The sequence below is a fragment of the Oncorhynchus gorbuscha genome, linkage group LG16, assembly GCF_021184085.1.
Source record: "Oncorhynchus gorbuscha isolate QuinsamMale2020 ecotype Even-year linkage group LG16, OgorEven_v1.0, whole genome shotgun sequence".
NCBI classification, from domain to species: Eukaryota; Metazoa; Chordata; class Actinopteri; order Salmoniformes; family Salmonidae; genus Oncorhynchus; species Oncorhynchus gorbuscha.
The window spans coordinates 24,489,157-24,516,742 of record NC_060188.1 but is presented as its reverse complement, the minus strand read 5'-3'; the positions used below and the strand labels follow the sequence as shown (position 1 = coordinate 24,516,742).

The following is a 27,586-nucleotide window of genomic DNA, read 5'->3' as shown; positions in this document are numbered from 1 at the left end:
TCCAACCACACCCTCTCTGCTTCTCCCTCAGTCTCCTCTCTCCACCCCCTTGTAGTTTTGTTTCTCTCACACACAGCAGGAAGTTACTCTTCTGCTTTTTCTCGTTATGTGGTTTCTGCCTCTGTTGCAACGACTGCGTCAAACTCCCCTCTCCTTCCTGTAACACCCGTGCCCCGCCTGTCTGTGATGAGCTCACTGTAGGAACTATGAACAATTAAATAGTAAAAACAACATCTTGCTTCAACAGGCGCCACTTTTCGGGTTTCAACTTGTTCCGATTTTTTTTCCTAGTAACACCTGTTGTCCAGCAGAGAGTGAGGACAGTGGAGGAGATACGGGATTAGGTGGAAAGATGTTGCTCCATCAAACATCCTCACCTCAGGACCAAGACAATTGCAGTAGGCCAGTGGTTGTTCTATCCACCCGCCTAATCTCCTAGAGACGTTGAAGGACCAAGGATTCCAAGACCTGTTTTTATTCACCTTCTCTCTTTTTTGGGGAAATTCATTGGACTGCCCTATATTGGAACAAACTAGCTACCTTTTTCAGTGTGGACAGGTTTGCAGACATCTGCGTTGGAGTTTCAGTCTGTTTTGGAGTCAGGCCTATTAGCACTTCCAGATAAAAGAGTGTGTTTTTTGAACCTTTCCCCTGGATTACCTGTTCAGGTTGGTGATGGGGAATGCCGTGGGGGGAATAGAGCAGGCAGATGGCAGGGAGGCCAAGCACTCTGTGGGGTCAGGAACGGGCCTGAGTGACCCCACCCCGACCCTGCAGAAGAAGCAGCCTGCTCCCCCCAAGCTGCCCGTGCCTCCAGAGGACGAGCTGGAGGAGCGCTTCAGTGTGGTTCTGGTGAGTGGCAGGACAGGAGGGGAGAAACATCATGCATACCAACACGCAGAAATACAGACACAATCACACAGGACTTTAGATGCATCACACACCTACTGTATGTATTGCACTGATATCTAAAGGAACAGGTGAAATCACTCACTTAAATATGCTGGGTGCCAAATGTCTGAGAGAAAATAGATTCAGCTTCACATTTTAATTATTCTGTCAAGGTAATTCTGGTTCCTGTTAAAAAACAATGCCGTCTCTCTCACTGCAGCCAATCATGTTAGTAAAGAGAGCTGACATTTTGTTAGCCTCAATCCCATCCAAAAGCTCACATCCTCTTTTAGATATTTTGAAATCGGCCTCTCTGCTCAGCCTGTGTTCAAATGATCTCATAGACCTTCGACTGCAGTCCTTCCTCATAGATGAACCGGAGACACCATAAGGGCACAGTGCTGGATTAAGCAATAGATTTTGCACGAAAGAGACAACAGACTAAGACAGGAAGGCAAATGTTTCTCAAATATTTCAACATGTCCTTTCCCATCAGTTAACACCTATGGAGGACAACATAATGCTATCAATCCAATACTAGAAGCACGGCTGTTTCTACAGAAGAAGCAGGACATCTCAGGGGAACGAGGCCTTATCTGTAAAAACTATTAGTAAATCATGAGTAGCGCAAGCAGTTTGAATCCCACATTTAGGCACTAGATATGGAGACACACGAAAGACGTGGCATCCTGGCAGTAAAACTATCTTTTCATGCATACACCTTCTATGTCTGATGCATGTAGGCTGTCTGTGCAGTGTGCTAACTATTAGCTAATATGTCTGTGGTACAGACACTTATTTAACCTATGCCATTTCCTGCCCACTGTCCTCTCCACCAGCCTGCTCTTTCAGCGCATGACCTGACTTCCTCTTTCTTTCAACAGTAAATGCTACCTGCTCTAGTCTAGATTTCAAACAGAACTAATACGGCACTGAGAGCACTCACACAAGCAGATATGTTTAGGTATGTGGCAATGTGTGAGAGGAGATATTAGGTAAAAGTAATAATGTTTCTTTTTTGAGAGGAGTGTCCGGGCTCAGGGTGACAGTAAGAATGGAACAACCTGTTGAAACTGAGAACAGGACTTCCCCTTGGGTTCTAAATAGAGCCCCACAGGGGAAGTGTCATAATACCCATAAAACCTAGGGATCAAACAGCAAAATCATTTTTCCATCATTCATTTTCCCATAGGGGATTTTAGAAACACTTCAAATAAGCGCTGTGTTTCGTGTAGACTTACCCCGACGTGACGTTTTGATAACCATGTAAATCTCTCACGGACAAGGTGACTTTTATCAATATATTCGGCTCCATTTACTCTCAGATTAGAAAATGCTAATTAGCATCAAAGTAGACATCATGCAAGTCTACAAATCCCAGCAAGCTCCTGCACTTCATCTCTAGCTGACACTTTTGCGAACAATTATTGCGTCAATTTAAAACTTGCACAAGAGAATTAAAATAATTATCAATTTAACTAAATGTAGGCAATTTATTCATTTTAAAATGTAGCTAACATTAGATAGTTAATCCAGAGATTCTTACCTTTGCCTCGATTTGGTGGTCTCGTCCAGACCATCATGGCATTTGTAGTTCTGTATAATAGCCCAATTAGCAGCTAATTAGCATTAAACTGTTTCTAAAATCCCATATGGGAAAAATGAATAGTGTAAAAACGATTGGAACCATTTCCTTGTTTGACTGATAAGTTTTATGGGTATGATTACTCATACTGTGGTACCCGTATAGGGTCTCTAAATTGAGATATGGGTCGTTCCATTTGATTTCAATCACTTTTGACCACACCCCTTTTGATTTCAACTAAACTTTCTATACATATTTTCCTATGGTAGAAGTGGTGAGGAAGTCACTTTTCGGACCCGAGTGCCAAAACATTTAGGAGATGGAAGAGCTCAAAGTTGACCCATTTTGCATACCCCACCCTACCATGAGAAATCCATGTCTTCCTCACTGGAAAAGATAAACAGTTGCATTTGAAATCATTTAAAAGCTTACAAACAGGGATTGGAACTATTTCATAATTTCTTGATTTCTTTTTATGAGTGAATATAAACATATTTAAGAGTATGCTGTGCCTCAACCAATGGCGGCGGGCACGACACAAACACCTCAGATTATGTCAAATAGGATCTAAGATACAACATATGCGAAAATGAAAGCATTTCTATACTGAACAAAAACATAAACGCAACATGTAAAGTTTTGGTCCCATTTCTCATGGATTGAAATAAAAGATCCCAGAAATAAGCACAAAAAGCTTATTTCTCTCATATTTTGTGCACAAATTTGTTTAGTTAGCAGGTCTTTTTGATTTATTTTTATGGCAGAAAAATCAGTATACATACAAGAAGTATACAAACAGACAATGATAACATATGCTAGGTATAACAACAAATGATAGATTATACAAAGACCTTAAAACATACAAACAAATGGATTGTTTTTACAGCTTTCTTATCAGAAGAATGTGGAATGGTCTTAATGTACTGCTCGAATTCCTTATAGAAAACACAGAGGAGTGTTTTTTTTACGAGTGAATTTACATTTATGAATATGAAATTCGATTATAGTTCAGGAAACCGAGCAGCACATTCTCCCATTTAAAAAAAAAAAAAAGTCATCAAGAATATAAACAATTATAAACTATGAATGTCTTGCCATAATTTCTTTACATGTAGACAATTTCAAAATAAATGCTGGTTCGTTGTACAAAACCATTCATTTTATACTGGCTCTTACACACATAATTTCACACACAAACAGAAGGTATCCTACGCACATACTGTCTCACTACCCAGCCGACAGAGGTTAGGGAGACCTTGGGACCTTGAGACGTACTCGCTGTCCTCTCCCAAATCTCTAGTCAGGTCTGAATTTTGCTCAGACAGTCTGTGTTTAAGGTACTATAAAGACATATTGTACAGATATATTGTTTTACCCTAATTCTGACTAAAACTACACTCACAGATATAGAATTTTACTGACTACTCAATTTCATACAATTATATGATTTCAGGGTGGAATATTCTAATCATTCATTTAAACCTATAAGTTCCATTCACCTCTTTGACATTGTTAACAAGCAGGTATTTGTTCTAACAGCTATTATTGACAAATGTACAGTGCCTTGCGAAAGTATTCGGCCCCCTTGAACTTTGCGACCTTTTGCCACATTTCAGGCTTCAAACATAAAGATATAAAACTGTATTTTTTTGTGAAGAATCAACAACAAGTGGGACACAATCATGAAGTGGAACGACATTTATTGGATATTTCAAACTGTTTTAACAAATCAAAAACTGAAAAATAGGGCGTGCAAAAATTTTCAGCCCCCTTAAGTTAATACTTTGTAGCGCCACCTTTTGCTGCGATTACAGCTGTAAGTCGCTTTCGGTATGTCTCTATCAGTTTTGCACATCGAGAGACTGAAATTCTTTCCCATTCCTCCTTGCAAAACAGCTCGAGATCAGTGAGGTTGGATGGAGAGCATTTGTGAACAGCAGTTTTCAGTTCTTTCCACAGATTCTCGATTGGATTCAGGTCTGGACTTTGACTTGGCCATTCTAACACCTGGATGTTTATTTTTGAACCATTCCATTGTAGATTTTGCTTTATGTTTTGGATCATTGTCTTGTTGGAAGACAAATCTCTGTCCCAGTCTCAGGTATTTTGCAGACTCCATCAGGTTTTCTTCCAGAATGGTCCTGTATTTGGCTCCATCCATCCATCTTCCCATCAATTTTAACCATCTTCCCTGTCCCTGCTGAAGAAAAGCAGGCCCAAACCATGATGCTGCCACCACCATGTTTGACAGTGGGGATGGTGTGTTCAGGGTGATGAGCTGTGTTGCTTTTACGCCAAACATAACATTTTGCATTGTTGCCAAAAAGTTCAATTTTGGTTTCATCTGACCAGAGCACCTTATTCCACATGTTTGGTGTGTCTCCCAGGTGGCTTGTGGCAAACTTTAAATGACACTTTTTATGGATATCTTTAAGAAATGGCTTTCTTCTTGCCACTCTTCCATAAAGGCCAGATCTGTGCAATATACGACTGATTGTTGTCCTATGGACAGAGTCTCCCACCTCAGCTGTAGATCTCTGCAGTTCATCCAGAGTGATCATGGGCCTCTTGGCTGCATCTCTGATCAGTCTTCTCCTTGTATGAGCTGAAAGTTAAGAAGGACGGCCAGGTCTCGGTAGATTTGCAGTGGTCTGATACTTCTTCCATTTCAATATTATCGCTTGCACGGTGCTCCTTGGGATGTTTAAAGCTTGGGAAATATTTTTGTATCCAAATCCGGCTTTAAACTTCTTCACAACAGTATCTCGGACCTGCCTGGTGTGTTCCTTGTTCTTCATGATGCTCTCTGCGCTTTTAACGGACCTCTGAGACTATCACAGTGCAGGTGAATTTATACGGAGACTTGATTACACACAGGTGGATTGTATTTATCATCATTAGTCATTTAGGTCAACATTGGATCATTCAGAGATCCTCACTGAACTTCTGGAGAGAGTTTGCTGCACTGGAAGTAAAGGGGCTGAATAATTTTGCACGCCCAATTTTTCAGTTTTTGATTTGTTAAAAAAGTTTGAAATATCCAATAAATGTCGTTCCACTTCCTGATTGTGTCCCACTTGTTGTTGATTCTTCACAAAGAAATACAGTTTTATATCTTTATGTTTGAAGCCTGAAATGTGGCAAAAGGTCGCACAGTTCAAGGGGGCTGAATACTTTCGCAAGGCACTGTATTCCAGTAAGTTGTGAAATAAGGAATGGATACAATATCCCTTTGAAATAAAGCACATATAGATGTGTTGTTCTGAGGGAGCAAGGAGAAACACATTGTTCCCATTGGAGAATCAACTGGATTAAGCGAGGGTAGGTCAAGGTGAGATCTGGTTACACCACTAAACAACATGAGAGTTCCAGATGGAATAGCATCAAAGACTATGGCAAACTCTCTAGGTGTAACAGGGATGTTGTAATGAGAAAAAAATCCTCATAATTGAGTAACGGTCCTTCTGCATTAAAAAGTTGACTCACCAGCAGGATATGATTATTATTATTTTTTATTTTTTTATTTAACCTTTATTTAACCAGGCAGGCTAGTTGAGAACAAGTTCTCATTTACAACTGCAACCTGGCCAAGATAAAGCAAAGCAGTGCGACACATACAACAATACAGAGTTACACATGGAATAAACAAACATACAGTCAATAACACAATAGAAAAAAAGTCTATATACACTGTGTGCAAATGAGATTGAATAAGGGAGGTAAGGCAATAAATAGGCAAAATAATTACAATTTAGCAATTAAAAACTCGAGTGATAGATGTGCAGAAGATGAATGTGCAAGTAGAGATACTGGGGTGCAAAGAAGCAAAAAATAATAATAACAGTATGGGGATGAGGTTGGATGGCCTATTTACATATGGGCTATGTACAGGTGCAGTGATCTGTGAGCTGCTCTGACAGCTGGTGCTTAAAGTTAGTGAGGGAGATATGAGTCTCCAGCTTCAGTGATTTTTGCAATTCGTTCCAGTCATTGGCAGCGGAGAACTGGAAGGAAAGGTGGCCAAAGGTGGTGTTGGCTTTGGGGATGACCAGTAAAATATACCTGCTGGAGGGTGTGCTATGGGTGGGTGCTGCTATGGTGACCAGTAAGCTGAGATAAGGCGGGGCTTTACTTAGCAAAGACTTATGGAGCCAGGAGCCAGTGGGTTTGGCAACAAATATGAAGCTAGGGCCAGCCAACGAGAGCATACAGGTCGCAGTGGTGGGTAGTATATGGGGCTTTGGTGACAAAACGAATGGCACTGTGATAGACTGCATCCAATTTGCTGAGTAGAGTGTTGGAGGCTATTTTGTAAATAACATCGCCGAAGTCAAGGAGCGGTAGGATAGTCAGTTTTACGAGGGTATATTTGGCAGCATGAGTGAAGGATGCTTTGTTGCAAAATAGGAAGCCGATTCTAGATTACATTTTGGATTGGAGATGCTTAATGTGAGTCTGTAAGGAGAGTTTACAGTCTAACCAGACACCTAGGTACTTGAAGTTGTCCACATATTCTAAGTCAGAACCGTCCAGAGTAGTGATGTTGGAATGGCGGTCAGGTGCTGGTAGCGATTGGTTGAAGAGCATGCATTTATTCTTACTTGCATTTAAGAGCAGTTGGAGGCCATGGAAGGAGAGTTGTATGGCATTGAATCTCTTCTGGAGGTTAGTTAACCCAGTGTCCAAAGGAGGGCCAGAAGTATACAGAATGGTATCGTCTGTGCCGGGGTAGATCAGAAAATCACCAGCAGCTAGAGCGACATCATTGATGTATACAGAGAAAAGAGTCGGCCCGAGAATTGAACCCTGTGGCACCCCCATAGAGACTGCCAGAGGTCCGGACAACAGGCCTTTCGATTTGACACACTGAACTCTGTCTGAGAAGTAGTTGGTGAACCATGCGAGGTAGTCATTTGAGAAACCAAGGCTGTTGAGTCTGCCGATAAGAATGTGGTGATTGACAGAGTCGAAAGCCTTGGCCAGGTCTATGAATACAGCTGCACACTATTGTCTCTTATTGATGGAGGTTATGATATCGTTTAGGACCTTGAGTGTGGCTGAGGTGCACCCATGACCAGCTCGTAAACCAGATTGCATAGCTGAGAAGATACGGTGGGATTCTAAATGGTCGGTGATCTGATTGTTAACGTGGCTTTCGAAGACCTTAGAAAGGCAGGGTAGGATAGATATAGGTCTGTAGCAGTTTGGGTCTAGAGTATCTCCCCCTTTGAAGAGGGGGATGACCGCGGCAGCTTTCCAATCTTTGGGGATCTCAGACGATACGAAAGAGAGGTTGAACAGGCTAATAATGGGGGTTGCAACAATTTCGGCTGATAATTTTAGAAATAGAGGGTACTGATTGTCTAGTCCTGCTGATTTGTAGGGGTCCAGATTTTGCAGCTCTTCCAGAACATCAGCTATCTGGATTTGGGTGAAGGAGAAATGGGGGAGGCTTGGGCAAGTTGCTGTGGGGGGTGCAGAGCTGTTGACCAGGGTAGGGCCAAGTGGAAAGCATGGCCAGCCGTAGAAAAGTGCTTATTGAAATTCTCAATTATCGTGGATTTATCGGTGGTGACAGTCTTTCCTAGCCTCAGTGCAGTGGGCAGGTGGAAGGAGGTGCTCTTTGTCATGTTTTGTCTTAGATTGTCTTGTCATTTTGCTTTTCCCTCTGTTCATTTTCCCCCCTGCTGGTCTTTTTAGGTTCGTTCCCCTTTTTCTCTCTCCCTTCCTCTCTCTCTTCTCTCTATCGTTCCGTTCCTGCTCCCAGCTGTTCCTATTCCCCTAATCAATCATTTAGTCTTCCCACACCTGTTCCCGATCCTTTTCCCTGATTAGAGTCCCTATTTCTCTCCTTGTTTTCCGTTCCTGCCCTGTCGGATCCTTGTCTATTGTTCACCGTGCTGTGTCTATGTATCGCCCTGTCGTGTCGTGTTTCCCTCAGATGCTGCGTGGTGAGCAGGTGTCTGAGTCTGCTACGTTCAAGTGCCTTCCCGAGGCAACCTGCAGTTCTTGATCAAGTCTCCAGTCTGTTCTCGTCATTACGAGTAGAATTATGCCTTTTGATTGTAAAGTTACTTTACTGGATTAAAAACTCTGTTTTCGCCAAGTCGCTTTTGGGTCCTCATTCACCTGCATAACAGAAGGATCCGACCAAAGAATGGACCCAGCGACTACAGATGCTCGTAACACTGCCGTCGAGATCCAAGGAGCCATGCTCGGCAGACACGAGCAGGAATTGTCTGCTGCTCGCCATGCCGTGGAGAACCTGGCCGCTCAGGTTTCCGACCTCTCTGGACAGTTCCAGAGTCTTCGTCTCGTGCCACCTGTTACTTCCTGGCCTGCCGAGCCTCCGGAACCTAGGGTTAATAACCCACCTTGCTACTACGGGCAGCCCACGGAGTGCCGCTCCTTTCTCACCCAGTGTGATATTGTGTTCTCTCTCCAACCCAACACATACTCTAGCGAGAGAGCTCGGGTTGCTTACGTCATTTCACTCCTTACTGGCCGGGCTCGAGAGTGGGGCACAGCTATCTGGGAGGCAAGGGCTGATTGTTCTAACAATTACCAGAACTTTAAAGAGGAGATGATTCGGGTTTTTGACCGTTCAGTTTTTGGTAGGGAGGCTTCTAGGGCCCTGGCTTCCCTATGCCAAGGTGATCGATCCATAACGGATTACTCTATAGAGTTTCGCACTCTTGCTGCCTCTAGTGACTGGAACGAGCCGGCGCTGCTCGCTCGTTTTCTGGAGGGACTCCACGCAGTGGTCAAAGATGAGATTCTCTCTCGGGAGGTTCCTTCCAGTGTGGACTCTTTGATTGCTCTCGCCATCCGCATAGAACGACGGGTAGATCTTCGTCACCAAGCTCGTGGAAGAGAGCTCGCGTCAACGGTGTTTCCCTGTTCCGCATCGCAACCATCTCCCTCCTCTGGCTCAGAGACTGAGCCCATGCAGCTGGGAGGTATTCGCATCTCGACCAAGGAGAGGGAACGGAGGATCACCAACCGCCTGTGCCTCTATTGCGGATTTGATGGACATTTTGTCAATTCATGTCCAGTAAAAGGCCAGAGCTCATCAGTAAGCGGAGGGCTACTGGTGAGCGCTACTACTCAGGTCTCTTCATCTAGATCCTGTCCTACTATGTCGGTCCATCTACGCTGGACCGGTTCGGGTGCTACATGCAGTGCCTTGATTGACTCTGGGGCTGAGGGTTGTTTCATGGACGAAGCATGGGCTCGGAAACATGACATTCCTTTCAGACAGTTAGACAAGCCTACGCCCATGTTTGCCTTAGATGGTAGTCATCTTCCCAGTATCAGATTTGAGACACTACCTTTAACTCTCACAGTATCTGGTAACCACAGTGAGACTATTTTTTTTGATTTTTCGTTCACCTTTTACACCTGTTGTTTTGGGTCATCCCTGGCTAGTATGTCATAATCCTTCTATTAATTGGTCTAGTAATTCTATCCTATCCTGGAACGTTTCTTGTCATGTGAAGTGTTTAATGTCTGCCATCCCTCCCATTTCTTCTGTCCCCACTTCTCAGGAGGAACCTGGCGATTTGACAGGAGTGCCAGAGGAATATCATGATCTGCGCACGGTCTTCAGTCCGTCCCGAGCCAACTCCCTTCCTCCTCACCGGTCGTATGATTGTAGTATTGATCTCCTTCCGGGGACCACTCCTCCTCGGGGTAGACTATACTCTCTGTCGGCTCCCGAACGTAAGGCTCTCGAGGATTATTTATCTGTGTCTCTTGACGCCGGTACCATAGTGCCTTCTTCCTCTCCGGCCGGGGCGGGGTTCTTTTTTGTTAAGAAGAAGGACGGTACTCTGCGTCCCTGCGTGGATTATCGAGGGCTGAATGACATAACGGTTAAGAATCGTTATCCGCTTCCCCTTATGTCATCAGCCTTCGAGATTCTGCAGGGAGCCAGGTGCTTTACTAAGTTGGACCTTCGTAACGCTTACCATCTCGTGCGCATCAGAGAGGGGGACGAGTGGAAAACGGCGTTTAACACTCCGTTAGGGCATTTTGAGTACCGGGTTCTGCCGTTTGGTCTCGCCAATGCGCCAGCTGTTTTTCAGGCATTAGTTAATGATGTTCTGAGAGACATGCTGAACATCTTTGTTTTTGTCTATCTTGACGATATCCTGATTTTTTCACCGTCACTCGAGATTCATGTTCAGCACGTTCGACGTGTTCTACAGCGCCTTTTAGAGAATTGTCTCTACGTGAAGGCTGAGAAGTGCTCTTTTCATGTCTCCTCCGTTACTTTTCTCGGTTCCGTTATTTCCGCTGAAGGCATTCAGATGGATTCCGCTAAGGTCCAAGCTGTCAGTGATTGGCCCGTTCCAAGGTCACGTGTCGAGTTGCAGCGCTTTTAGGTTTCGCTAATTTCTATCGGCATTTCATTCGTAATTTCGGTCAAGTTGCTGCCCCTCTCACAGCTCTTACTTCTGTCAAGACGTGTTTTAAGTGGTCCGGTTCCGCCCAGGGAGCTTTTGATCTTCTAAAAGAACGTTTTACGTCCGCTCCTATCCTCGTTACTCCTGACGTCACTAGACAATTCATTGTCGAGGTTGACGCTTCAGAGGTAGGCGTGGGAGCCATTCTATCCCAGCGCTTCCAGTCTGACGATAAGGTTCATCCTTGCGCTTATTTTTCTCATCGCCTGTCGCCATCTGAGCGCAACTATGATGTGGGTAATCGCGAACTGCTCGCCATCCGCTTAGCCCTAGGCGAATGGCGACAGTGGTTGGAGGGGGCGACCGTTCCTTTTGTCGTTTGGACAGACCATAAGAACCTTGAGTACATCCGTTCTGCCAAACGACTTAATGCCCGTCAAGCTCGTTGGGCGTTGTTTTTCGCTCGTTTCGAGTTTGTGATTTCTTACCGTCCGGGTAGCAAAAACACCAAGCCTGATGCCTTATCCCGTCTGTTTAGTTCTTCTGTGGCTTCTACTGATCCCGAGGGGATTCTTCCTTATGGGCGTGTTGTCGGGTTGACAGTCTGGGGAATTGAAAGACAGGTTAAGCAAGCACTCACGCACACTGCGTCGCCGCGCGCTTGTCCTAGTAACCTCCTTTTCGTTCCTGTTTCCACTCGTCTGGCTGTTCTTCAGTGGGCTCACTCTGCCAAGTTAGCTGGTCATCCCGGTGTTCGAGGCACTCTTGCGTCTATTCGCCAGCGCTTTTGGTGGCCGACTCAGGAGCGTGACACGCGCCGTTTCGTGGCTGCTTGTTCGGACTGCGCGCAGACTAAGTCGGGTAACTCTCCTCCTGCCGGTCGTCTCAGACCGCTCCCCATTCCTTCTCGACCATGGTCTCACATCGCCCTAGACTTCATTACCGGTCTGCCTTTGTCTGCGGGGAAGACTGTGATTCTTACGGTTGTCGATAGGTTCTCTAAGGCGGCACATTTCATTCCCCTCGCTAAACTTCCTTCCGCTAAGGAGACGGCACAAATCATCATCGAGAATGTGTTCAGAATTCATGGCCTCCCGTTAGACGCCGTTTCAGACAGAGGCCCGCAATTCACGTCACAGTTTTGGAGGGAGTTCTGTCGTTTGATTGGTGCGTCCGTCAGTCTCTCTTCCGGGTTTCATCCCCAGTCTAACGGTCAAGCAGAGAGGGCCAATCAGACGATTGGTCGCATACTACGCAGCCTTTCTTTCAGAAACCCTGCGTCTTGGGCAGAACAGCTCCCCTGGGCAGAATACGCTCACAACTCGCTTCCTTCGTCTGCTACCGGGTTATCTCCGTTTCAGAGTAGTCTGGGTTACCAGCCTCCTCTGTTCTCATCCCAGCTTGCCGAGTCCAGCGTTCCCTCCGCTCAAGCGTTTGTCCAACGTTGTGAGCGCACCTGGAGGAGGGTGAGGTCTGCACTTTGCCGTTACAGGGCACAGACTGTGAGAGCCGCCAATAAACGCAGGATTAAGAGTCCAAGGTATTGTTGCGGCCAGAGAGTGTGGCTTTCCACTCGCAACCTTCCTCTTACGACAGCTTCTCGTAAGTTGACTCCGCGGTTCATTGGTCCGTTCCGTGTCTCCCAGGTCGTCAATCCTGTCGCTGTGCGACTGCTTCTTCCGCGACATCTTCGTCGCGTCCATCCTGTCTTCCATGTCTCCTGTGTCAAGCCCTTTCTTCGCACCCCCGTTCGTCTTCCCTCCCCCTCCCGTCCTTGTCGAGAGCGCACCTATTTACAAGGTACGTAGGATCATGGACATGCGTTCTCGGGGACGGGGTCACCAATACTTAGTGGATTGGGAGGGTTACGGTCCTGAGGAGAGGAGTTGGGTTCCGTCTCGGGACGTGCTGGACCGTTCACTTATTGATGATTTCCTCCGTTGCCGCCAGGATTCCTCTCGAGTGCGCCAGGAGGCGCTCGGTGAGTGGGGGGTACTGTCATGTTTTGTCTTAGATTGTCTTGTCATTTTGCTTTTCCCTCTGTTCATTTTCCCCCTGCTGGTCTTTTTAGGTTCGTTCCCCTTTTTCTCTCTCCCTTCTCTCTCTCTTCTCTCTATCGTTCCGTTCCTGCTCCCAGCTGTTCCTATTCCCCTAATCAATCATTTAGTCTTCCCACACCTGTTCCCGATCCTTTTCCCTGATTAGAGTCCCTATTTCTCTCCTTGTTTTCCGTTCCTGCCCTGTCGGATCCTTGTCTATTGTTCACCGTGCTGTGTCTATGTATCGCCCTGTCGTGTCGTGTTTCCCTCAGATGCTGCGTGGTGAGCAGGTGTCTGAGTCTGCTACGTTCAAGTGCCTTCCCGAGGCAACCTGCAGTTCTTGATCAAGTCTCCAGTCTGTTCTCGTCATTACGAGTAGAATTATGCCTTTTGATTGTAAAGTTACTTTACTGGATTAAAAACTCTGTTTTCGCCAAGTCGCTTTTGGGTCCTCATTCACCTGCATAACACTCTTATTCTCCATGTTCTTTACAGTGTCCCCGAACTTTTTGGAGTTTCTGCTGCAGGATGCAAATGTCTGTTTCTGTTATTAAACCAGTTCTATACAAAATATCCTATTGTTCCAAATGAAAAACCTATGCGATGAAAAATTATGTTTATATATTAACGACCACGGGAAGAATACACATTTTGTAGGAATCTTATCAATGTTATAGTTACAAAGTAACATAAAATTGAAGCCACCAAAACGGGAGATGATATAATGAGGGATGAAATTCCTTAAGAATTCTTTAAGAAATGTTTTGCCCAATTTATCACTATTATTCAAAGTAGGAAAATCAAAGAAATTGACACCACCATATTCATGTGTTCATAATGACATATTTCCTAATATATAGTGTGGATGACGGATCATCACCACAAGCTGAACATCGGCAAGACGGAGCTGCTCTTCCTCCCGGGGAAGGACTGCCCGTTCCATGATCTCGCCATCACGGCTGACAACTCCATTGTGTCCTCCTCCCAGAGCGCTAAGAACCTTGGCGTGATCCTGGACAACATCCTGTCGTTCTCAACTAACATCAAGGCGGTGGCCCGTTCCTGTAGGTTCATGCTCTACAACATCCGCAGAGTACGACCCTGCCTCACACAGGAAGCGGAGCAGGTCCTAATCCAGGCACTTGTCATCTCCCGTCTGGATTACTGCAACTCGCTGTTGGCTGGGCTCCCTGCCTGTGCCATTAAACCCCTACAACTCATCCAGAACGCCGCAGCCCGTCTAGTGTTCAACCTTCCCAAGTTCTCTCACGTCACCCCGCTCCTCCGCTCTCTCCACTGGCTTCCAGTTGAAGCTCGCATCCGCTACAAGACCATGGTGCTTGCCTACGGAGCTGTGAGGGGAACGGCACCTCAGTACCTCCAGGCTCTGATCAGGCCCTACACCCAAATAAGGGCACTGCGTTCATCCACCTCTGGCCTGCTCGCCTCCCTACCACTGAGGAAGTACAGTTCCCGCTCAGCCCAGTCAAAACTGTTCGCTGCTCTGGCTCCCCAATGGTGGAACAAACTCCCTCACGACGCCAGAACAAACTCCCTCACGACGCCAGGACAGCGGAGTCAATCACCACCTTCCGGAGACACCTGAAACCCCACCTCTTTAAGGAATACTTAGGATAGGATAAAGTAATCCTTCTCACCCCCCCCTTAAAATATTTAGATGCACTATTGTAAAGTGGCTGTTCCACTAGATGTCATAAGGTGAATGCACCAATTTGTAAGTCGCTCTGGATAAGAGCATCTGCTAAATGACTTAAATGTAAATGTAAATAATGTGTACGATTTTTCCAGACGAAGTTGAAAAGCATTTGGTCAACAGCTTTACCTATTTTGTTGTCAAGATGTCGGGACTGGGCTGCATAAGTAAGTCTGGAGATACCTTCAGCTTTAGAAAGCAATTCTCAACCTTTCAAGGATAAATCCCTCTGCAACCAATGGTTCAACTTCTTTTTGTTTTTTTCCATAATAGGTATGAAATTTAATGAGCATCTTTCCTGTTGATCCTTAGATATGGTAATCCCAAGGTATGTTACTTCTTCCTTGACTGGAATATTGCATATGGAGGGTATCACACGGTCTTTAAACAGCAAACAATTCACACTTATTAAGGTTTAGGCAAAGACCAGATGCTTTGGAAAAAATATTGATCACATCGACTGCTCTAGGAATCTGGTCAGCATCTTTCAAAAAAAGGGTGGTGTCATCTGTAAGTTGACTGATGATAATATCTTTGTCAGCAATAGAGATCCCTTTTATATCGCTGGATTTAACAGAACTTGTAAGAAGTTGGGTTGCAAGCAGTTAACGTGCATTTCTCCTTTGCCAAGATAATCCATCCACCTGACAGAAGAAGCTGATTAAACAGCATGATCATTACACAGGTGCACCTTGTGCTGGTGACAACAAAATGCCACTCTAAAAAGTGCTGTTTTGTCATACAACACAATGCCACAAGTTATGAGGGAGGGTGTAATTGGAATGCTGACTGCATGAATGTCCAACAGAGTTGTTGCCAAATAATTTAATGTTAATTTCTCTACCATAAGCCGCCTCCAACGTCATTATACAGAATTTGGCAGTACATCCAATCGGCCTCAAATGGAACGACACATACTCAAAAATGTGTGTGCGCGTGCGTTAATGTGTACAAGACTTTGTGTACAAGTCTTTCTGATTGGGTATGTGTGTATGAGCAACCTCATGTGTATGTACAGCAAATATTCACATACACATTGAGTACATTTCGTTTTCTGTTGCTAGTCTTTGTCCTTCATAATCCACCATCGGCCCCTCCCATACTGTACCCCACCCAAACCCTATAGCTATGTCCCCAGCAAAGCCCACGTTAACTGGGGCACACATGTCAAACCTCAAGGGTTTGTTAAAGTGTAAAGAGGAAGCCACAAACTGTCGCTTGAGAACATTCAATTCTGCGTATCTAACCACAGTCCACACCCTTTCTTAGTAGGCCCAAGACTGCCTCAACTTAAACATCGCTCGTCTTAGATGACTTAAATAAACAACTTTCATTAGCGGTTAGTTTGGCCGGCAATGTCTATGGGGTAATTGTGTGTGTCGTGTCACATGAGAATGATGCTTACAATATATTTTTTTATTTTCCCATGTTAATCAATAGGCATGACAGAGTTGAATCAGCTTCACCTTGTAGAAAGGGCCATATGGTTCACCTGTCATAGAGACTAATAACTATCGAATCAATCAGGTTAAATCCACTTCCAACTCACTCAAACAGATCCTGGCTAAACGACTACTGTATAGGCCCGCTACGTTCAATGATGAATGGAGAAGCATTATCTGTATGTGTTTGAAAATGCTCATGTCCAGACCTGATACATGCTCACAAATGGTTTCCATTAGTTACCAGCAATACATGTAAACAGCGAGTCATCTCCTTGGTGTAGGATGATGATAGCATTCACTAATACCTCTGGTGGGGACATCTGTGGTTTCTGATCACATTTGGACAGCATGGCATGAACAGGAAGCGTTATGACAATGTGCACAAGAGCATTGGCAGGTTGGTAGTGAAGAAAGAATTGAAAGAAAAGTCTTATTTAAGATCATATTATTATGCAGGCACTGCTTAATGTAAGTCTACTGAGTAACATGCCATTGTAGACCGCTCAGAGTTAATTTAAATACAAGATCCCCAAAGGCCCCAGTTGTAGTCACAGTAACAGTTTCATGTCATCATTTATGTAGGTTTTTGAAGTGCACCTTATTCTATTCTCAGAGCTATATGAACTTGCCTCCAGACAAGCTGAAACTGTTGAGTCAGTATGACAATGACAAGAAGTGGGAGCTGATCTGTGATCAGGTAAGAACATGACCTCTTTTTGGGAGCCTTACATGGGGTGATTGGTTCATGCACTAGTACATACACAGTTCTACATGATTGGGTAATGCTTTATTTCAACGGTCCATAATAAACCATTAATTAATCATTACTCCCACATGTATAAACCATTAACTAATCATAAGTAAGGTATTTTTGAAATCCCTAATCTAAAGTGAGCACTATTTAACCCTAACCCATACCTATCCCTAACCATAAATGGTGTGTAATCTTTTTGTAAATGCCTTATAAATGGTTTATTACCAACCGTTAAAATAAAGAGTAACCCCTGATTGTATCTGAGATTAAGTGTTGTAAAAACACAGCATACGGACATAATCGTGAAGAAAAATAAATGTGTATTGCTGTTGTCCGGTTGCCGATTTGTAATGTAGGTTAGAGTGCAAAAAGGTCATAAAGTCTTCTAGCAAAACAAGACACCTCTGATGGGTTCCTGTGGTAAGCACATTTCCCTTCAGCAGGTTGGCATGGTAACAGAGTGGTTTGCGGTGCTAGTTGTAATTTGTCTTCTCACTCCCCCTCCTTCCTCCCTCCATTCTGTGTGGTCAGGAGCGGTTCCAAGTGAAGAACCCTCCCTCTACCTATCTGACCAAGATCAAGAGCTTCTATCAGGACCAAGGAGGAGTGACCCGCAGGGTGGGTGTTCAGTACCCCCCCCCTCTCACGTACATAGAGCTTCTAGTCATTCTCACCGTAGCCAGGGATTTTAAGAAGTAATGCGTGTTTTGGAACAATGGGATAACAATATTACATCTACAGTAGTAGTATGTGTTTGCATTTTATGACAAAGCCATTAAGCCAGTAATATAAGGCCTCATTAGAACAACTTCTGAACTACTGATATAAAGGTTTGTGTGTTTCCTTCATTCATAGAGCTTCTCTGTATGGTTTTGGCCTATTTCAGTTCAAGAGGCGGGTCCAGGAGTCCACCCAGGTATTGAGAGAGCTGGAGATCTCCCTCCGCACTAATCATATTGGGTGAGTGACTGGACCAGGATTAGCCTCTGCCGAGTCCCCAACAACCAGATGTTCCGGTTTTCATGGGAAATGGAAAGAGAGCCTGTGACGCAACTTCCGCTTTCGGACGTTAATAAGGCGACACTCTATCTTAACTCCTCCTCCACATTTACTGGATTGGTTGAACAATGCAGATGAGAACCTCCCCTGACAGTTTTTTTTTCTTTCCTCTTCTCGTCAAGACCAGTATGTAGGGAATCTAGTTTCAGGTGTTTCTTTTACGCCTGCTATGTTCGGTTTGACCAGGACTGGTCCCACAGTTATCCCATCAGTCAGTATGACTGACTCAAGTGTCCTTAAAGTATTAAAGTAGTATCGGGTTCTAATTCTCCTTCTCTCTATATAGCTGGGCCCAGGAGTTTCTGAATGAGGAGAACCAGGGTTTGGATGTACTGGTGGATTACCTGTCCTACGCCCAGTGTGACGCTTTGTGAGTATCCCTGCATTCTCCCCTTCTGTCTTAACAGAATCCCGTACAATATCAATGAGACATACAGTACCAGTCAAAAGTTTGGACACACCTACCCATTCAAGGGTTTTTCTTTATTTGTACTATTTTCTACATTGTAGAATAATAGTTAAGACATCAAAACTATGAAATAACACATATGGAATCATGTAGTAACCAAAGAAGTGTTAAACAAATCAAAATATATTTTAGATTTTAGATTCGTCAAAGTATTCACCCTTTGCCTTGTTGACAGCTTTGCACACTCTTTGCATTCTCTCAACCAGCTTCACGAGGAATGGTTTTCCAACAGTCTTGGAGGAGTTCTCACATATGCTGAGCACTTGTTGACTACTTTTCCTTCACTCTGCGGTCCAACTCATCCCAAACCATCTCAATTGGGTTTAAGTTGGGTGATTGTGGAGGCCAGGTCATCTGATGCAGCACCCTCACTCTCCTTCTTGGTCAAATAGCCCTTACACAGCCTGGAGGTGTGTTTTAAGTCATTGTCCTGTTGAAAAACAAATGATTGTCACACTAAGCTCAAACGAGATGGGATAGCGCATCGTTGCAGAATGCTGTGGTAGCCATGCAGGTCAATTGTACCTTGAATTCTAAATAAATCACAGACAGTGTCACCAGCAAAGCACCTCCACACCATCACACCTCCTCCTCCATGCTTCACGGTGGGAACCACACATGCGGAGATCATCCATTCACCTACTCTGCGTCTCACAAAAACATGGCGGTTGGAACCAAAAATCTCAAATTTGAACTCATCAGACCAAAGGACAGATTTTCACCAGTCTATTGTCCATTGCTCGTGTTTCTTGGCCCAAGCAAGTCTCTTCTTCTTTTTGCTGTCCTTTAGTAGTGGTTTATTTGCTGCAATTCGACCATGAAGACCTGATTCACGCAGTCTCCTCTGACTAGTTAATGTTGAGATGTGTCTGTTATTTGGGCTGCAATCTGAGGTGCAGTTAACTCTAATGAACTTATCCTCCGCAGCAGAGGTTACTCTGGATCTTTCTTTCCTGTGGCGGTCTTCATGGGAGCCAGTTTCATAATAGCTCTTGATGGTTTTTGCGATTGCACTTGAAGAAACTTTAAAAGTTCTTGAAATTTTCCTCATTGACTGACCTTAATATCTTAAAGTAATGCTGGACTATCATTTCTATTTGCTTATTTGAGCTGTTCTTGCCATAATATGGACTTGGTATTTTACCCAATTGTGCTATCTTCTGTATACCATCCCTATCTTGTCACAACACAACTGATTGGCTCAAACGCATTGAGGAAAGAAATTCCACAAATTAACTTTTAACAAGGCACACCTGTTCATTGAAATGCATTCCAGGTGACTACCTCATGAAGCTGGTTGAGAGAATGCCGAGACTGTGCAAAGCTGTCATCAAGGCAAAGGGTGTTTCCATTTGTGTTATTTCATAGTTATGATATCTTCACTATTATTCTGCAATGGAGAAAATAGTCAAAATAAAGAAAAGCCCTTGAATGAGTTGGTGTGTCCACACTTTCGACTGGTCCTGTAGATTTAATGTTTGATTATCTATACGTGACTATATGTTTGTGTATTTGGGAATGTGTCTATAGGTTTGAGTTGGAGGGTGCTGAGAATGGGGGAACACTGTCAGAGAGAGGGAAGCCAGTGGAGAGGTCCATGGAGGACCTGAATAAGAGTGCAGGAAGCTCCCCTACACACGGCATGACCAGAGCAGCCCGCGCTCTGACCGTACGGTAAGAACTATCAGCCGTTATGAGACCCGAGTCTCAACCAGCAAGCCTTAGAGACCACAGGATAAATCTCACCAAAAATATTCTACTGAAAAGTGGGACCTTCTGACCAGTGACCACCATCTCCTCCATCCTCTCAATATCTCCTTTGCAGAATAACCTCTCTGGCCCAGAGTAGGAGAACTCAGAAGATCTCTCGATTGGCCAGTCAGAGGGACGACGTCCATGTGTGCATCATGTGTCTGCGTGCCATCATGAACTACCAGGTGTGTGTGTGTGTTGTGTGGTGTGTGGGCATGACTGTGATATGGAGTGTGAAATTGTGAAATTCCAACGCTAATTATCACTTTTTCAGTCGGGCTTCAACCAAGTTATGACTCACCCACGCTGCGTCAACGAGATCACTCTAAGTCTCAACAACAAGAACCCCAGGTATGAACACCTGTGTGTGTGATGAGTGTGTGCATGCTTGTGTATGTGTGTGTGATGTGTGTGTGTGTGTGTGATGTGGTATTATATTCCTGGTCTCTTCAGAACCAAAGCCCTGGTGTTGGAGCTGTTGGCTGCTGTGTGTCTTGTGAGGGACGGTCATGACATCATTCTCGCCGCCTTCGACAACCTCAAGGAGGTGAAGGGATTTACCAATCTTAGCCACACTATAGCAGACTTTACTTTACCAATATGTACTGTATCATCTCACTTTAGCCTACTCATTCGTGTGTTCTCGGGACCAAGATTATTCTCTTCTAAGTAATCTCACGACTGATACACGACACACCCTGTCTTAGTCACACCAAGCACACTTAGAACTCTAAAACACACTCACACGAAGACATCATGTTGTGAGTGCGTAACCAGTCCTCACCATACTGAAGGGCCCCTTTTATACAACTGTTATGTAGTCTGAAATGATTCAACTGATATCGACATAGACTCTCCATGTTGGTGACCATCACGACCAAAAATAGATTTAATGTTAGAAATGTTTAAAGCAGAAGTGGACCAATTTGATCAGCTTTCTATGAATACAAAACACACACACTGAACCAAGTAGTAAAATGTACACACTCGTGTGGACATCTGTTGAAGTGCACGACTGTGTTACTGAAACCAGGAACGTCCTTTCCCTCAGGTGAGCGGAGAGAAGAACCGCTTTGAGAAACTGATGGAGTACTTTAGCAACGATGACAGCAACATTGACTTCATGGTATGTGGACACACAACGGCTTTAAGTCTCCTGGCTGATGTGTTTGCATTTGACTCACAATGTAGTTCTGAAAGGTCAAAGATCAAATATGATGATCCCTCTCGCCAGGTGGCCTGCATGCAGTTCATTAACATTGTGGTGCATTCGGTGGAGAATATGAACTTCCGTGTGCACCTGCAATATGAGTTCACTCACCACGGACTGGACCAGTACCTAGAGGTAAACGCTCCATTCATCCTTCTCGTCTCATTGTTGGATATGGAACCATCACAACCGCAAAACCAACTCCTTCAAACTGAAATGAAACCGTCATGATAACGATGGTCGTGTGTGTGTGTGTGTGTGTCAGTCTCTGAAGCTGACGGAGAGTGAGAAGCTGCAGGTTCAGATTCAGGCCTACCTGGACAACGTGTTTGATGTGGGGGCTCTGCTGGAGGATGCAGAGAACAGGGGCGGGGTGCTGGAGCATGTGGACGAACTGCGGGAGCACAACTCACAGGTCAGTGATACATACTGTACACACACATTCTCGTTCATTCAAATCACACATCTAAAAAAGGCAAGTAATTACTCTATGACTCTGTCTGTGACCTCCGAATGTTGTGTTGGCATGTTGTGTTGTGTCATGTGTTGTGCTGTGCTGTGTCGTGTTGTGTTTTTGTAGCTGAGTGCCAGGCTAGAGGAGATTGGGAGCCAGTCTGCAGAGAGGATGGCTGAACTGGAGAAACAGCTCCTCCAAGCCACCAAGGAGACAGAGCTGCTCAAGGTCTGCACTGTACAATGAACTGTGGACTGTTTGCAATATAGTGTATCAGACAGAAAGGTATGTGTGTGGTTTTGTGATAATAACTTTTCCTTGCCTTTGTGTGTGCGACTGACAGGAGAGCCTGCGGGACTCCTGTTTCCAGGTCAGTTCTCTGCAGCAAAGAGAGAAGGAAAGGGAGATGAGCCAGGAGAGGGAGCGGGATAGAGAGCGTCTAAGCCAGCCATCCTCTGAGCTGGAACTCAAGGTGCAGGAGCTGCAGGACCGAGGGCTGATCCGCCTGGGACGCACCCCCTCTGGGGCCCTAGACCTCCAGGTGGTGCCTGTCACCATCATCGAGTACGCCCCCGCCCCAGCCTCTGAGCCCCTGCTCAGCTCCACTGGTCCCACTGCCCCTGGCCTAGATGTCCCTGATGCCACTCCCTCCTCAGCCATCTCTTCTGTCCCCCCTCCTCCTCCTCCTCCCCCTCCACCTCCTGGGCCTGGTGGACCTGCTCCCCCACCCCCTCCACCACCTCCTCCTCCTCCTCCCCCACATGGCTCCGGTGGCCCACCTCCCCCTCCTCCGCCCCCTCCTCCCGGTGGAGGTCCGCCCCCACCTCCTGCTCCACCCGGCGCAGGACCGCCTCCCCCACCAGGAGGCCCACCTTCTGGAGACAGCCAAGCCGGTAAGCTTCAATGCACTTTGGAATCAATTCTACAAGTGTCTGGAACTCTATTGGAGGGATGCGACACCATTCTACCACGAGGAATTCCATCATTTTGCGTTTTGTTGATGTGGTGGAAAATGCTGTCTTAGAAGCCACTTCAGAATCTCTCGTAAGTGTCTAATTGGGTTGATATCTGAGACTGAAAAGCCCATGGCATATGATTTGCATTGTTCATCAACACAATTCAGTGAACATTCGTGCCCTGTAAATAGGGGCATTGTCATCATATGGGGAGCCAAAATAATGGCCAAAATAATGGCCTGCCCAGCATTTTTATACATGACCATAAGCATAATAGTAAGTTCATTGCTGAATTCAATATACTTTGTATCTTAAGTGTTTCCATTATTCTGGCAGTTACATGTGTATATCAGTGGAGGCTGCCGAGGGGAGGACGGCTCATAATAATGTCTGGAACTGAGCGAATGGAATGGCATCAAACATGTGGAAACCATGTGCTTGATGTATTTGATACCATTCCACCTATTCCGCTCCAGTAGCGGTCTACAGCAGAGATTAGAAGATGAGAGGGGAGATCATGAATATAGAGGAGAGATTAAAGAGATTAGGGTGTGAGAGGTCAAATAGGAGAGAGCTCTATGCTAATCAGATTGTCAGTCAATCTCATGAATTTATATACGTCTAATTTGCTGAAGGGTAAAATGAGTGCACTGGCGATTGACAACTGTGATTGATTCTCTCTCCTACTCTCTCTCTTTCACTCAGGAGGTAAAAGCAGGAAACCCATCCAGACTAAGTTCCGGATGCCTTTGCTCAACTGGCAGGCACTGAAGCCCAACCAGGTGACTGGCACGGTCTTCCACGAGCTGGACGACGAGCAGGTCTTAGGGGTAAGACCAAACCTCCACACAGATACTAGTGCTGACTGAACTCTACTCTTCCATCCTCCCTTCTCTCACCTTCCCTCTGACCCCCTTTTTCCACTCTTTCCTCTCCTCCCCTCTTCCTGACCATCTTTCTACTCCTCTCTCTCTCTCTCTCTATAAATCTCTTCCTCCTTACCCTCCCGCCTCTCTCTCCCCCTTTCTCTCTCCCCCTCCTTACCCTCCCTCTCTAACCATCTCTATGTGTGTTGTGTCAGGAGCTGAACATGGAGGCGTTTGAGGAGCAGTTTAAGACCAAGGCCCAGGGTCCTCCAGCAGCTCTGTCCACTCTTAAGGTCAAGGTGGCCCAGAAGGCCCCCAGCAAGGTCAACCTGATCGAGGGCAACAAGGCCAAGAACCTGGCCATCACGCTACGCAAGGGAGGCAGGAGCCCCGCAGACATCTGCACAGCTATCGAGACGTATGGAACTATATCTGCTCCTATTCTGTTCCTTTCCTTAGTAAACATATTTCTCTCACTCATTTAATTTCTCTATGCCTTTTTGTTCTCTTTAATCCCTTCATTCTCTTTCTCCTCATCCCACCTTCCCCAACACTCTTCTTTTGTCCCTTTCTTACTATCTTACTTCTCTCCCTCCCTCCTCCTTTCCTTCCTCCTCTCCAGGTATGACCAGCAGGCGTTGGGGCTGGACTTCCTGGAGCTGCTGGAGAGGTTTGTCCCGTCAGACTACGAGCTGAAGCTCCTCCAGAACTATGAGAAGGAGGGCCGTCCGCTGGATGATCTGGCAGAGGAGGACCGCTTCATGATGCGCTTTGGTAAGATCCCCCGTCTGGCCCAGCGAATCAGCACCCTCACCTTCATGGGCAACTTCCCTGAGAGTGTCAAACGTCTGCAGCCGGTAAGTCAGTTGATCAGGAGAGACAATGACATTGTATCTGTACGACAATGACTTTCTTCAGAATCTGATACTGTAGTCATTCATAATCTCACCTACAGCAACTGAACTCCATGATCACAGCATCCATGTCCATTAAGTCCTCGGCCAAGCTGAAGAAGATGTTAGAGGTGAGTGGAGGGCATCCCTGTCCGTCACTGCTAACCTCCAATCAGAGAGCCTCTTTAAATAGGCCTGCACTGTCTATGTAACACATTCTGCATCTGGCTCCTCCTCTCCAGATCATCCTAGCCTTTGGGAACTACATGAACAGCAGTAAGAGGGGTGCAGCCTATGGGTTCCGCCTGCAGAGTCTGGACCTGGTGAGTACCCCCCCTGCTCTTGAGGCAAAATTGTTTCCCTTGTTTAACATTAATAGAACCATCACTAAGGTAGAGATTAACTGGCTTGAAATAGTATGGCTTAAACGCTATGATGATAAATAAGTCGCTATTAGCTAAAGCAAGGTTTTGGACTGTTGAGGGCGCTATGGTATCGTGACAGGCAGGCAGTCCATCTTTGGGAGATGACTCCATCTGTTCCTCGCTTTGTCTCTGTCCTGTCAGCTGCTGGACACCAAGTCTACTGACCGGTCCCAGACCCTACTACACTTCATCTCCAGCATCGTCCAGGAGAAATACCCCGAGCTCAACAACTTCCACACTGAGCTGCACTTTGTGGACAAGGCTGGCCTAGGTACGGGAACGCAATCATCAGTTGCACACACACACACACACACACACACACACACACACACACACACACACACACACACACACACACACACACACACACACACACACACACACACACACACACACACACACACACACACACACACACACACGTACAGCCCTTCATAATAGAATATCTGACCCCCTGTTTCTCTCCTGTGTTTGTGTGTTTCAGTGTCTCTGGACAGTATTCTTCAGGATATCCGCTCTTTGGAGAGGGGAATGGAAGTGACCAAGAAGGAGTTCCTGGTGCAGGAAGACAACACAGTGCTGAAGGACTTTGTCAAGACAAACAGTGAATTACTGGACTCATTACTCAAAGACAGCAAGACCGCTCAGGTTGGAATTCCATAACATGAGAAATTAATAGACACATCCAATACACATAATTCCACAGAAGATGTTCAATACATATTTTAGTGTGAGCGTCATCTCTCCTCCTCTTCCTCTCGCACCTCCTCCGCTAGGAGGCGTATGGCTCGGTGGTGGAGTATTTTGGAGAGAACCCCAAGACCACACAACCCTCCATGTTTTTCCCTCCGTTTGTCCGCTTCATGAAGGCCTATAAGGTGAGGTGGTGCCCCCGTAATGGGAAAGGATAAGGAAAGAGCTCATTATGTTTAACTTGTGTCTATCGTGGGTGCATTTTGTATTTATATGCATGTTTGTTAAAGGGGCAGTGCAGTCAAAAACGTGATTTCCTGTTTTATATATATTTCCACACTATGAGGTTTGAATAATACTGTGAAATTGTGAAAATTATGATAATGCACGTTTGGTGTAAGAGCTGTTTGGCTGGGTGGTGTGGTGTGTTTTGGTAAGGTAAGTTAATAGACCAATAATAGACCAATAACAAAGAAAGTTTTCCCTCCTCTCTGCCAATAACAGCTAGTTTTCAGGTTACACATTCCTCCTATTAGGCTGCTCCAGTTAGGGCCCTCTCTCAGACCATGTCGAGACAGTCCTAGCACAATTCTTGCATGAGAAATAGCATTTAGCGAAGAAGCTATTTTTGTTTATTTTACCATTTGAATTGAAAGCAAATCACAGCAAGGTACTTAATTGTTGCTCAGAAATGATTTGATATTGAGATTAAACTGCTGCCTTGGGCCTCTAATGACCTGTTTGTGTGTGTGTCCCACACAGCAAGCAGAGAAGGATAATGAACAGAAGAAGAGACTGGAGGCCCAGAGCAGTGAGAACCAAGCAGAGTCTCCCTCCCCTAGAAAGAAAGAGGCTGCAGGACACAAGGTAGGACAACAGACTATAGACCCATACCAACTCAATCCACCACAGTCTCTACATTCCACGCAGCCAGTTATAAAAGGAGGTGGAGTACTGTCGTTTTGTAGCTTCCCTTGTGACTGATCGACCAGTGACTAGTCATTCTAGTGTGGTCCATACTACACATGCCAGTGTGTCAGCTTTACCCTTTGACCCCTGCCAGTCTCCCATGATGCCCAAGATGGACCTGATAGCGGAGCTGAAGAAGAGGCAGGTGAAGCCTCAGGTGAAGGATGGGGCCCTGGAGGACATCATCACAGGTCTGACAAACCACTACAGCTAGAATACATTATGCACTATAGTCTTACGTTGTAGTTTATGATCTATAAAACGGAGTTAAGACCGCTGATAGTCAATGCCACATTATAAGGCACGATATAAATACATGAATGCTTTATATGGATGTAAATCACGAGGCGTTACTTTCCCCCGGTACAATCTGAGATCGATATCCCTTGCTAAGTCCCAGTGGTTGTGTCTATGTGCTTTGTCCCAGACCTGAGGAACTCACCGTTCAGAGCAACAGATGGACGGAGACCAGCGCAGCGCCAAGACACCTGAACAACCCCAGACCCCACAACTCCACTGAGATGACTGTACACACTCAATGTCAAAGTGTGTGCATACACAGAACACAAATACATACCTGTACTGTACATACACAATACACCTACGTTTAGCACTGAAGATTATATGGCCTTTTACCTAACAATACACATTTAAACAACAGTATGAATTGACTCTGTAAATAGAACAGAGTTTAAGTTATACGTCATGAGCAAATGTGGAACATAGAAATACATTGGTGCGTTTTTATCCATTTAGCTTTTTAAAATAACTTTGAATGTTTTGTTTTCCCGTTCATCTTTGAATGAGTACATTTTAAAAAAAATTAAAAAACAAGATTCACATTACTGCATTACTCTAAATTCATGACTCAAGTACTTGCTTACCCTAGAGTGGGTCCGTGACCTGCCAAGCCATTAGGAAGTCTATCTGCCCTGTAATCACGTCAGAGTGTCCACGTTATGTAGGCATATGAGACATCCTCCTAGCCCCAGGGAAGATGAGCG

General features: G+C 45.2%; 1 protein-coding gene across 1 annotated transcript; it reads left to right on the top strand.

Moving 5' to 3' along the window:
• The first annotated feature begins 130 nt into the window (after nt 1-130).
• LOC124000757 (formin-like protein 1) lies at nt 131-27,424 on the top strand. The gene is made up of 25 exons (XM_046307348.1): nt 131-852; nt 16,696-16,779; nt 17,368-17,454; nt 17,723-17,796; nt 18,182-18,265; nt 19,895-20,038; nt 20,190-20,301; nt 20,391-20,467; nt 20,570-20,663; nt 21,168-21,242; nt 21,351-21,461; nt 21,592-21,741; nt 21,907-22,008; nt 22,124-22,673; nt 23,442-23,566; nt 23,818-24,020; nt 24,225-24,459; nt 24,558-24,626; nt 24,738-24,818; nt 25,062-25,191; nt 25,405-25,568; nt 25,697-25,798; nt 26,376-26,480; nt 26,677-26,773; nt 27,010-27,424. The coding sequence occupies exons 1-25, from the start codon at nt 676-678 to the stop codon at nt 27,072-27,074; spliced, it is 3,297 nt and encodes a 1,098-aa protein (XP_046163304.1). The 5' UTR covers nt 131-675; the 3' UTR covers nt 27,075-27,424.
• The last annotated feature ends 162 nt before the right edge of the window (nt 27,425-27,586 follow it).